General features: G+C 46.4%; 1 protein-coding gene across 5 annotated transcripts in view; it reads left to right on the top strand.

Annotated features, from left to right (window-relative positions):
* Positions 1–12453, top strand: part of FGFR2 (fibroblast growth factor receptor 2) — a 121653-nt gene that overhangs the window by 27088 nt on the left and 82112 nt on the right. For 3 of the 5 annotated variants that reach the window (XM_025396745.1, XM_025396743.1, XM_025396744.1), the window contains exons 3-4: positions 6080–6346; positions 7216–7293. The exons of the other annotated variants lie outside the window; for them this stretch is intronic. In XM_025396745.1, coding sequence (XP_025252530.1) covers positions 6080–6346; positions 7216–7293 — 345 coding nt within the window. The remainder of the gene's footprint in view (positions 1–6079; positions 6347–7215; positions 7294–12453) is intronic. 5 annotated transcript variants of the gene reach the window in all.

Raw genomic sequence — 12453 nt, 5'->3', positions numbered from 1 at the left:
GGCTTTTTTTTTTTTTTTTTCATTTTTTGTAGAGAAAGGATCTTACTATGTTCCCTAGGCTGGTCTTGAACTCCTGACCTCAAGTGATTCTCCCACCTCGACCTCCCAAAGTGCTGGGATTGTAGGCATGACCTACTGTGCCTGGCCCATTTGTTTTTTGATTAGCTGTATAAGTACCTGTCTCTCTCTTTTTTAAAGTATCAAAACTTTTTTTGTTTTTTTTTTTTGAGATGGAGTTTTGCTCTTGTTGCCTAGACTGGAGTGCAATGGCGCGATCTCACCTCATCGCAACCTCTGCCTCCCAGGTTCAAGCGATTCTTCTGCCTTAGCCTCCCAAGTAACTGGGATTACAGGCATGCACCACCATGCCTGGCTAATTTTGCATTTTTAGTAGAAACGGGGTTTCTCCATGTTGGCCAGGCTGGTCTTGAACTCCCGACCTCAGGTGATCTGCCCACCTCGGCCTCCCAAAGTGCTGGGATTACAAGAGTGAGCCAGCATGCCCGGCTGGTTAATTTTTTTTTAAAGAAGCTGCTTGTAGCTGGGTGCAGTGGCTCACACCTGTAATCCTAGCACTGTGGGAGGCCGAGGTAGATGGATTGCCTGAGCTCAGAAGTTTGAGACCAGCCTGGCCAACACAGTAAAACCCCGTCTCTACTAAAATAAAAAAAAAATAAAAAAAAAAAAAAAAAAATTAGCCAGGCGTGCTGGTATGCACTTTTAATCCCAGCTACTCCAGAGGCTGAGGCAGGAGAATCGCTTGAACCCAAGCGGCGGAGGTTGCAGTGAGCCGAGATCACACCATTGCACTCCAGCCTGGGTGAGACAGTGAGACTCCATCTCAAAAAACAAGCTGCTTGCTAACATGCTGCTGGTACTTCCCAAGTATTTGAAACTTCTGGGAGAAAATTCACATGGATGCAACTGAGCCTTATGCAGCAGGGCTGCAGTAGTGTGGCCGTGGTAGTAGAAATGAGTGTTGAGCTGTGTCCCAGGAAGGAGAGTTGGTGCCTTGTTTGTTTATCAATTTTAGGAAACAGTGACAATGTCCAATACTACTGTGAAGCTGGCTTGCTTCTTTTCGAATTTTAATTCATATTGTGAAAAATACATGGAAACATATTTTCTGTCTGTGGAAGCCTCTGAAAGAGCATTTGTGCGTAGCAAAGCAGCTTCTGGAACCTTCTCCGCATTGCGTTTTGGCAGGAGATGAGGGGGATGTTGGGCTGTGCACCCCTGGTGGATTCTCACAGGAAAGGTGAAAAGTATGCCACAGCAATGGGAAAAAGTAAATCCAGGAAGTGTTCACATGACTATAAAAGGAGCTATGTACATTTCCTGGGGGGATTCTTTGCTCTTTCACAGAGCAGGCTGTGCAGCCGGGTGGAGTCAGGGAGAGGTGGTCCGTCCATGGGGGGTGACCAGAGTTAGGGAGGCCCCTTTGGGCCTGCAGGCACAGAGGGAATTCGCAGATTGTCCTGGCTCCGCACAGCCTGGGGCCAGGTCAGTACAACCGTGGGGAGGGACGTGGAGGGCTCGGGGAGTGCATGTTTGCAGGGATGGGCAGCGGCTCAGGTCACCTGCAGCATTCAGACCCAGAAGAGAAGCCAAGTCCTGAGGACGGCAATTGGACCCAAGGACACAGGCAGGGACAGAGCTCCTTCCACTGAGCCAGCTGTTAGGGGCTTGTGTTCTCGGCCCCCTGGCTGGGGTTGTCTTTGATATGTGCCGTGTATGCTGAGCCCTGCAGGCTGGGCTTGGGGGGCCGCTGGGTGGCCTGGGAGGCTACCAGTGTGGCATTTGGCCCCTCCCCAGTGTATGGCCCCACCCCATCCCTGCCTCTCTTCTTACTTACATCCTCTTTTTATTGGTTCTCCCCAACCTCTTTCTCTCTTTTGTGTTTATTCATTCATTCTCCCTAACATGTGCTTGCAGAGTCTTCTGCAATACCCAGGGATATCACTGGCGTGTTTACTAAAGGCACTGCTGATCCCCAGATGGGCCCTTTGTGAAATGACCACTGAAGGGGTGGAGGGAGGAGTCCTTGCTTTCTCAGTTTACGAAGACAGCAGTTACTGGTTTGAGACTTTGAAGACAGGATGGCTTGAGTTTTATGGATAAACATCATTATCTCATTGGTGTATTTTAGGGGGTGATATTTTTTTATCCTTGAAACTTGGATATCTAGATGACAATTTTGATCTGGTTTTACTGGGATAAAAAGCAGTTTTAGTACATCTAGTCATCTTAACTGTCCATTGAGATGGGACTCCTGTAAAATCACTTTGTACCTGGAGATAGCAATCCAAGTGTTCCGGCTGGGCGCAGTGGCTCATGCCTGTAATCCCAGCACTTTGGGAGGCCAAGGCCGGCAGATCACAAGGTCAGGAGTTCGAGACCAGCATGGCCAATATGGTAAACCCTGTCTCTAATAAAAATACAAAAAGTAGCTGGATGTGGTGGTGCATGCCTGTAATCCCAGCTACTTGGGAGGCTGAGGCAGTAGAATCACTTGAACTTGGGAGGTGGAGGTTGTGGCGAGCCGAGATCGTACCACTGGATTCCAGTGTGGGCGACAGAGCAAGACTCCGTCAAAGAAAGAGAGAGAGAGACCCAAATGTTCTGTGATTATCCTCTGAAAACCGTGGTGCTTAAAAAATTATGACAAGCGTGTTCTGCCTTGAAGAATAACAGTGATAGTGGCAGTCCTTAGCCCAACACGTTGTAGTTGATAACCAGGTTCATCTTCATTGGCTCATTGGAATCTTACCAATAATAAACCAGTATTTGGGTACTCTTACCCTGCAATAGATGGGGAACGCCAGGCCAAGAGGTTAAGTAGGAACGGAGAGGCGTGGGAACTCAGGGCTTCATCCTCTTCTCGTCCAGGGCAGCACCCTGCACCAGGCATCTCCTGTGTCCAGGTCCGAATAAGACATAGGTCCTTGCTGTCCCCTGTTCTTCCTCGTAGAATGGCAGGTGGTAGTCCAGCAGCTCAGATACCCCAGTTTCAGCAAGATTTTGGGGTTTACTGATTTTAGGTGAAGGAAAGGGTTCTCAGTGAAAACACTTTCCTTTAAAAACAGGAAATCATACATCATAACTCCTGCTTTGCCCGGAGAGAGATTTTTTCTGCATCACCATTGCAAATACCTTGCTTATCTCCCTCCAACCCCCATGCAGTCTTAGAGCATTCCACTGCGTGACACAGGGACATGGTTGCAGCTTATCTGAGGGTCAGGATGGAGCAGATTGGTGTGTGGGTCCCAGGTGCCTCCCCTGTAAGGGAGGGAAGCTTTGTTGCTTCTGCTCAGCAGCTGCCCTGGTGACCAGTTCTGGCTGAGAGGAAAGTACATTCCATAACATTCCTGGTGACTTACTGATCATGTGACGTTGTCATAATAGACATTGATCATTTTATGACCCAGACAAATCCAATGTAAATTCATTCTAACATGGTGGGTGCTGTTTCAGCAATGAGTTGTTGGAGACCTGGGACTCGGAGGACATCTGGTCCTTGCCTTAGCCAGCTGTCAAAGGGGTTGGACCAACAGTGTTTGGGGCCCCTTCAGTTCTCATGTTGAGTGAATCTGTGACTCTAGGATGTTGGGAGTGGAAGATGGGCTGAGATTTGGGGCCAGACTGAATCCCTGCCCTCTTCTCCTTCTCATATTTCTCTTCCTTTCTTTTTTCTGTTTGGTCTCCATAGTTTAAAGTATTTCTATTAGTCACTCAGTTCAGCTGCATTTTGACTTAAGCAGCCTTGAGAGGCCTGCTCTAAGAGCCTTCAAACTAAGTTTCCAGCATCTTTTAAACTTCGCTTTATCCTTCACTTCTCAGCTCTAATGCCTGTTCTTGAGAGAAGTCTCTCTGATCGTCTTATACAACAGGGACTGAAACACATTTTGTAGGGGCAAGATGGCAAATATTGTAGGGCTTGCAGACCGCAGGGTCTCTGTTGCAACGACTGAACTCTGCCCTTGTAACACACAAAAGCAGCACCAGACAATAAGGTATGGGCATGGCCGTGTTCCAATAAAGCTTTGTTTACAAAAACAAGCTGTGGCTGGCTTGGCCCGCGGGCCATCACCTGCCACCTCCTGCCAAAGGACCAGCCCTCCCCTGCCACTGCTGTGTGCACGTGCCCGTATCTTGCTGTGTCCTTCTTCCTAACACTTAAGCAAGAACACTGTATTTTTTATAGATTTTGTATCTGTTGTCTGTCATTCCCACCATAATGGACGATCCACAAGTGCAGGGTCATCTTGCTGCAGAGCTTCCAGAATAGGCGTGGTGTATAGTGGGTGTGCAGTAAATAATTGTCGAGTGAGAAAACAAATGTTAGAAACATAACCTGCCTGTCAGCTGGGCTTTCCTTGCTTGCTTTGGGGTGCGTTTGTCCATGTTACATTTAGCTTCTGTTTTCCTCCTTTTGTTGTGATTCTCTCTTTGTGTTCACGTGCTAGTTGGCATCTGGGGCTTGGCCTGCATGCCTTTGGTGATGCCCCTTTGGGAAGCCCCAGGCCTCCCGTGTGCTGTTGATGGTGGTGGTGAGGGGATTTCTTGTCCTTGATGCATGTGGCCCTTTCACAGTGGGACTGAAACACAGATTGACTTGATTTCAGTCTCCTATGGGAGATTTGTCCTTCGGAGGGGTGTCCAGGCAAAACAGTTGCCTTTGATCCTGCCCTGATTTGGTGCTGTCTCAGTGCTGGGAAGCTTTGCATTTTCCAGGCCTGGAACTCTGGGTCCCATTCACACTTCTCACTGGAGGGACGAAAGCCTGCTTCTTGGGCCCTCGTGGCCGCTCCAGCCGGCAGCTCCAGCTGCTGTTACTAATAAACGCCAATGGTTTCCCCTCAGCTCCAGTGGAGAGGTTGTGTGGGTTGGATCCTTGTGGGTTCCATCCTGTGCTGCATATCTGGGGACTGTGACCTGGTTCGACATGGCCATGTGTATGCCAAGCAGGATGGGGTTGGTGGCGGGAAGCACGGAGAACCATGAGACCCACGCCTTTTCTCTAGGGTCTTGGTGTCTCCTCGGGGAGGTAGGATGTGTTCATGAGAATGTGACGCATCCCATGCGCTGGCGAAGTGGGCAGGTGTACGGTGGAGGGGGAGGGAGCCCCTGCACTTCCGCCCAGGGTGACTGATGCAAGGTGACCCCCATCACAGAGGGCCCTACTTGATTTGGGCCTTGGAGGGTGGATGGCAGGGAAGAGAGGGAGGAAGGACTGTCCCTACAGGAGAAGCCTGGGACGTGTGTGGCGGGAGTTGGTGAGCAGGGTGGGACAAAACTTTGTCGTGTGGAGTTGGGGGCACACAGCACCCAGCGGCTTCATTTCAGGATCCCTGTAAGTGTAGTGGAGACCGCCTTGCAGCTGTCTGGGCATTTTGCTCTTTTTGTTTTTGGTGTTAAGGCCTCCAGGCTTTTATCATTTTGAGGAAAACGGCAGGTCTCAGCTCACCCAGCACAGAATTAGTTAGGTCTCTAAACCCGCAAAGTACTGATCTGAACCTGAGAGCTCATGAAAACTCTGGGTGGCAAAAAATCTTGTAGGGGATCCCTTAGTTTTCCTTCAGTTTGAGACATTTCATTTTAAGAAGCTTGGCCTTGGGACAACATACCAAGTCTAGCACAAGTAATTAAGAGTGTATGTGTGTGTGATGCGCAGTCACGTTTAACGTACAAATGTGAAAAACTTGGCATTCTTACAAGTAAAACATACCACAATGACAGATTTTTGCAGGTATTACGGTGCAAGCACACTTTGGCAATCAATTTAAACATTTTTTTGTGGAATATCCTTCCATGCTATGGTTTGGTTTGTTTCTAAAGCCCTGTAGGATGTGGAAACTAAGTCAGGACAGATTTGCTGGGGGTATCATACCTCTGGTTGCTGTTCCAGATACTTCCTGACTTCCTGGGGCTTGGGGAGAGGTGGATGCCTGCTGGGGCCATTTGCAAAGCAAGAACAGCTTCTCCTGGGAATAAGCAGCCTCCACTGACCTTTGTTGGACGTTCTCTCCTCTCCCTCCTTCCCATCTGTCTCCATCTTCTCTCTCCCACCTTTCTGCAGAGCCACCAACCAAATACCAAATCTCTCAACCAGAAGTGTACGTGGCTGCACCAGGGGAGTCGCTAGAGGTGCGCTGCCTGTTGAAAGATGCCGCCGTGATCAGTTGGACTAAGGATGGGGTGCACTTGGGGCCCAACAATAGGACAGTGCTTATTGGGGAGTACTTGCAGATAAAGGGCGCCACGCCTAGAGACTCCGGCCTCTATGCTTGTACTGCCACTAGGACTGTAGACAGTGAAACTTGGTACTTCATGGTGAATGTCACAGGTGAGTTGGCCCGTGAGCCCTACGCTCTCTCTTCTCTGTAGCTATTATGTGATTTACATTTTTTTGGCCAAGTGCAAAGGTAGCGAGATCTCTAATTGGATGCCAGGCACACAGCTTCATAGTTTTTGAAATTCTTCTTTGGGACCTGGTGCACCAGAAAGGCCAATCATTAAGAATGACAGAGCTCTTGTGCACAAAGTAACATTTTTCTTAAGATAGTATGCTTTTATTTAAGGAAATACATGGTTTTTTCTTTCTCTTTTTTTTTTTTGGTACCACTGACATCTTTGGCATTTAGAATATAGGACTGAAATGTGGATACTCAAGATTTCTGATTGGTTTATTAAAGTTTGAGTTTCTCTCCTTGATTTCATTCTGTGCAGTGAGCAGGACAGAACAGGCGCCCTTTGTGGCTGAGTTTAAAGTTCTGCTTTCAGAATGTTAGTTGACGATGACAAGGGCCACACAGGGACTAAGTTTTGTCAGGGATCAATTTCTTTCTTGAAGGGGACCCGCATACTGAAAGGTTAGTGTTGGAAAAAGAGTCTTTGGGCACTACACAATTGGTAAATTTGTCAGGGGCTTGAATACTGTTTGAAGCTTGAAATCCAATTCTCGTATATCCAATTTTATAGCCTGTTTAAATAGCATGAAAACAGAAAACATTGAGAATCATAACATAGACCAACTGTCATCATGGAGGGAATATTTAAGCCATTGAAACTATCTTAACTAAACACAATCCCAGGCTCTTTGCGAGGGTTCCTGGGTTGTTGACTTTGCTATGGAGAAGGTCTCAGTTGTAGATAATTGCAACCTTTTTGCTTTGCAAAAAAACACATCCATGGAATATGTTCTTTTGCATACAGATGCCATCTCATCCGGGGATGATGAGGATGACACCGATGGTGCGGAAGATTTTGTCAGTGAGAATGGTAACAACAAGAGTAAGTAACCGCCCGGCTCGGATGGTCCGCGAGAGAGGAGCGTGGAGGGAAGTCCTGCCTGTCACCTGTCTTCTTGTCGACTCTTCCGCGCCATGCTGTGTCCCGCGGCCCTTGCCTTTCCCCGCTGTGTCTACTTTCCTGACTTTCAAACCTGAGAATAAACCACTGTTGCTGCACAGCCTTCTCTATCATTTGTCCTTTCTTCTCGTGTCACTGGTCATTCGTTTTTCAAAGCAGTTACTACTTTTCTTTCCTTGATTTTTCCTTTTCCCTTTGGCTTCTCCCTATTCAGAGACATAAAAATAGTAGAACCACGTAACATCTTGGTTTTCCCTGTAATCATTGATCGTGCTTGGTTTAATCCAGTGGTGCGTGACTGGGGCAATGGCCTATTTTGGCTCTCCCGGCACAATGGGCAATATTTGGTTGTCACAACAGAGGGTGGGGGTGCTGGTGGCCTTTAGTTGGGGAAGGGCCAGGGATGCAGAGCACAGCCCCATAACAAAGAATTATCTGGTCCAAGATGTCAGTTGTCCCTAGGATGAGAAACCCCGGCCTCCTACAACACACACCTCATGCTGAGTGGAAATGAAGGACGTGTGCCTTACTTTGCAGACCACGATTGAAAAGGGACCCAAAGGTGGTTTGCTTAATGAGGGCCGTGAACACTGAGTGCTAACACGAGAGAGGCCATTGACTTGCGAGGAAGAACATGGCATAGCCTCCTGGAGCTGGGCAGCCTGGGTTTGAATCTTTCTCCACAACTTCTGAGTTGCTCATTTCACTTCTGTGCCTTAGTTTCTTTAACTATAAAGTGGAGAGTAATAATAATAATAATAATAATAATAATACCTTCTGGGGTTGTTATGAGGATTGCATGAGTTCCTAGTTGTATAGTGCTCAGAAGAGTGAGTGCTTGCAAATCTTTATTCAATAAAGACAATAGAATATAGCATTACTTGCATTTTCCAATGACTTGGCTGGAACGTTCCTAAAGTGTTTGTACATGGGGTATTGGGGTTCTCTGCTTATATGGTATATTCTACATTTTTCTTAAAAGGATTTTAGTCAATTTAGTACATTTAAACAAGGCCTAAGTAATATACCACACCCGGCTAGTTTATGTATTTTTTTTTTCCCCGAGACGCCATCTTGCTCTGTCACCCAGGCTGGAGTGCAGTGGCGTGATCTCGGCTCACTGCAACCTCCATCTCCTGGGTTCAAGCAATTCTCCTGCCTTAGCCTCCTGAATAACTAGGACTACAGGGGCCTGCCACCACACCTGGCTAATTTTTGTGTTTTTAGTAGAGATGCAGTTTCACCTTGTTGGTCAGGCTGGTCTTGAACTCTTGACCTCGTGATTCACCTGCCTCGGCCTCCAAAAGTGCTGGGATTACAGGCATGAGCCACCGTGCCTGGCCTAATTTATGTATTTTTAGTAGAGACAGGGTTCTACCATGTTGGCCAGGCTGGTCTTGAACTCCTGACCTCAAGTGATCCACCCACCTTGGTCTCCTGAAGTGCTGGGATTACAGATGTGAGCCACTGCGCCTGGCAACACTTTATTTTTTAGAGCACTTTTAGGTTCACAGCAAAATAACGAGGAAGGAACAAAGATTTCGCATATAATCTTCCCCAACACATGCATAGCCTGTCCTGTTATCAACATCCCCGCCAGAATGGTACATCTGTTCCGGTTGATGAACCTGCACTGCCATCATTATCACCCAAAGTCTGTGGTTGACTTTAGGGTGTGTAATCATACAGTCGGTAGCCTTTACAGATTGACTTCTTTGACTTAGTAAGATGCATTTAAGTTTCCCTCATGTTTTTTTTATGGCTTGATGGGTCATTTGTTTGTAGCACTGAGTATTCCATTGTTTGTATGTATCAAAGTTTATCTATTTACCTACTAAAGGATATCTCAGCCAGGCACTGTTGCTCATGCCTATAATCCCAGCACTTTGTGAGGCTGAGCAGGTGGATCACTTGAGAACAGGAGTTCGAGACCAGCCTGGCCAACATGGCGAAATCCCTGTCTCTGCTAAAAATACATAAGTTAGCCAGGTATAGTGGTGCACGCCTGTAATCCCAGCTACTCAGGAGGCTAAGGCATGAGAATCACTTGAACCCAGGAGGTGGAGGTTGCAGTGAGTTGAGATCACGCCACTGCACTCCCGCCTGGGTGACAGAGTGAGACTCCATCTCAAAAAAAAAAAAAAAAAAAAATTCTCTGTGTCTTCCAAGTTTTGACAATTGCAAATGAAGCTGCTACAGACATCTTTGCGCAGGTGTTTGTGTGGACATAGTTTTCGGTTACTTTGGGTAAATGTTAAGGAGTGTGATTGCTGGATTATGTGGGAAGAGTGTGTTTAGATTTGTAGGAAACCACCAAGCTGCCTTCCAAAGTGGCTGCACCATTTTGCATTCCCACCAGCAAGGAATGAGAGTTCCTGTTGCTCCACATCATTCGATGTGCCCGCTGTTCTGGATTTTGGCCATTCGGATAGGTGTGTAATGGTATTTTGTTGTTTTAATTTAAATTTCTCTGATGACAGATGATGCGAAGCGTCTTTTAATATGATTAATTGCCATCCATATATCTTCTTTGGTGAGAAGTCTGTTAAGGCCATTGGCCCATTTTTTAATTAGGTTGTTTGTTTTCTTACTGTCGAGTTACAAGAGTTCTTCGTATATTTTGGATAACAGTCCTCTATTATATCTCTTTTGCAAATAGTTTCTCCCCCAACCTGTGGCTTGCCTTTTCATTCTCTTGACAGTGTCTCTTGCAGAGCAGAAATTTTTAAGTTTCATGTAGTCCAGTTTTTTCTTTTATGGATGGTGCCTTTGATGTTATATCTAAAATGTCATCATCCAACCCAAAGTCATCTAGATTTTCTCCTATGTTACCTCCTAGGATTATTATAGTTTTGTATTTTGTATTTATGTGTGTAATCTATTTTAAGTTAATTTTTGTGAAGGATGTTAGGTGTGTGTATGGATTCACTTTTTAGCCTGTCTGTGGTGGTTCTGGCACTATTTGTTGAAAATGCTTTTTTTTTTCTGTGTTTTTTTTTTTTTTTTTTTTTGAGATGGGAGTTTCACTCTTGTTGCCCAGGCTGGAGTGCAATGGTGCAATCTCAGCTCACCACAGTCCCTGCCTCCTGGGTTCAAGCAATTCTCCTGCTTCAGCCTCCCGAGTAGCTGGGATTATGGGTACATGCTACCACACCCCGCTAATTTTGTATTTTTAGTAGAGATGGGGTTTCTCAATGTTGGTCAGGCTGGTCTGGAACTCCCAGCCTCAGGTGATCTGCCCGCCTCGGCCTCCCAAAGTGCTGGGATTACAGGTGTGAGCCCCTGCGCCCGGCCTGTCTTTTAGCTTTTTAAAGGAAAAAGATAAAACAGATATTGGTAGGTACCTCGGATAAATGAGTTACTTAAGTGAAGATTTAGATTTGTCCCTGAATCTCCTAGCAGCTTGGGCAAAAGGGAAGTATTTTGGTTGATGCAGTTCTTACTTTTTGTCAAGAGGAAGCTTAGGGCAGTTGTTCTCAAAGTGAAGTTCCTGGTCCAGCAGCATCAGCATCACCTGGGAATTCCCTCAAAATGCAGATTCTCAGGTTCCTCCTCAGTCCCACTGCCTTAGAAACTCTGGGGGTGATTCTGCTTCACACTGAAATGTGAGAACCGCTGGCTTAGAATTTGCACATGGAGGTCTGCCCTGAATGGGAGCTTACCGTTAGCGGTCTTGTTCGTAAAACAGTGGATAATAAGGTGAGTGGAAGTATCTTCTGTGATTTATACCAGCCTTCTAAAAAGGTTATCATTATTATTTAACAAAAAGCACTGATACAGTGGAGCACGTCATTCACTTCTTTTGGCCAGTGGCTCTGGCATGAAGCTGGAGGCAAAGATGCTGAGGGCCCGCCCTAGACAGGCTCTGAGCTGGTTGCTGGTTCCATCCATGCCACTAATAACCCGATCAGGTGGAGAGATTATTTATTCTTGCTTTATTGATTGGAAAGTTGTGGCTCAGCAAGCAAAAGCAGAGCTGCGTTTCAGTCGCAGGCGTGTTGCATGAGAGCATCCTAGGGTCACAATGTGGGTGGAGTGAGAATGCTTGTACAGGTGTTTACAGCTCTCAAGTTTTACTGTATGTGGGTGTCCTCGCTGTGGATTGAGACATCGGATTCTGTCAGGGTGGTTTTTGGATGCCTGGGGAACTGTGTTGTCCTGGTGGTCAGGTACCTGCCTAATAGCAGGTTACCGTGAAACCATGTGAAGCAATAAAATGCAACAGCAAGGTATGGATTACGTGACAGGCAGGCTGAGTGGTTCAGAAGGATTATGTGCTGTGGCCCTTATGCTTTGCATTATGAACACTGTTCCTAACTGCCCAGCGCCCATGCAGAAGGGCCAGGGCGTAGAGCGCCCATGTGATGAATGCCAGCCAACAGTGTACTTGCCATGCCTTCACCTTGCAAGCAGGGTTCTTTTGTAATTAGCTCTCAAATGACACCAACTCTGCCCCCGAAATGGGTGCTCTGCAGTGATTAAGGGCTAGTGTTAGCTGTACCAGGGAGATACTGCTGTGAGGAGGTGCCTCTGTTTGGTGTCTGTGAAACATTAGATGCTATTTAAAGTGATAGCAGTTCTTAGCTGGCTACTTGGCCTCTGCCATCTGTTAGTGTGATTAGGCTGGTCTGATTCACAGGTGCAGCCTGGGGCGGCTGAGATTAAGCAGCTGTGGCCTGTGTGGACAGAGGAATGCCATGGCCGGGGTAATTGGCAAGGCAGGAAAGGGGACGTTGCCATTAAAACAATTTTTTGCCACCTCAAGTGTCAAATGCCTGACCCGATTAATAGGGAAAATTGCAGAAGCACCAAATTCTTTGCATTTTCAGCCACCTGGAAAACACTCATGTGTCCAGATTGATTTCTTTGGTGCCTTCTCATTGTCTGAAAATGCCACTGGGATGTGTTTGAATGTTCTTCTTTAGGAACTTTGACAAATGATGCTCCAGTGACCCGGTGTTGATGGTGACATTTTTGGGCTTTTTCCAGTTTTTTTTTTTTTTTTTTTTTTTTTCTTTTTTGTTTTGGGATTTTAAAATTTTTTTTTTTTTTTTTTTTTAGGATATATTAAATCTCTTTCCT

Source organism: Theropithecus gelada, chromosome 9 (assembly GCF_003255815.1).
Source record: "Theropithecus gelada isolate Dixy chromosome 9, Tgel_1.0, whole genome shotgun sequence".
In the NCBI taxonomy this organism is placed as follows: Eukaryota; Metazoa; Chordata; class Mammalia; order Primates; family Cercopithecidae; genus Theropithecus; species Theropithecus gelada.
The sequence above is the reverse complement of the archived record's forward strand: the minus strand, read 5'-3'. Positions and strand labels throughout refer to the sequence as shown.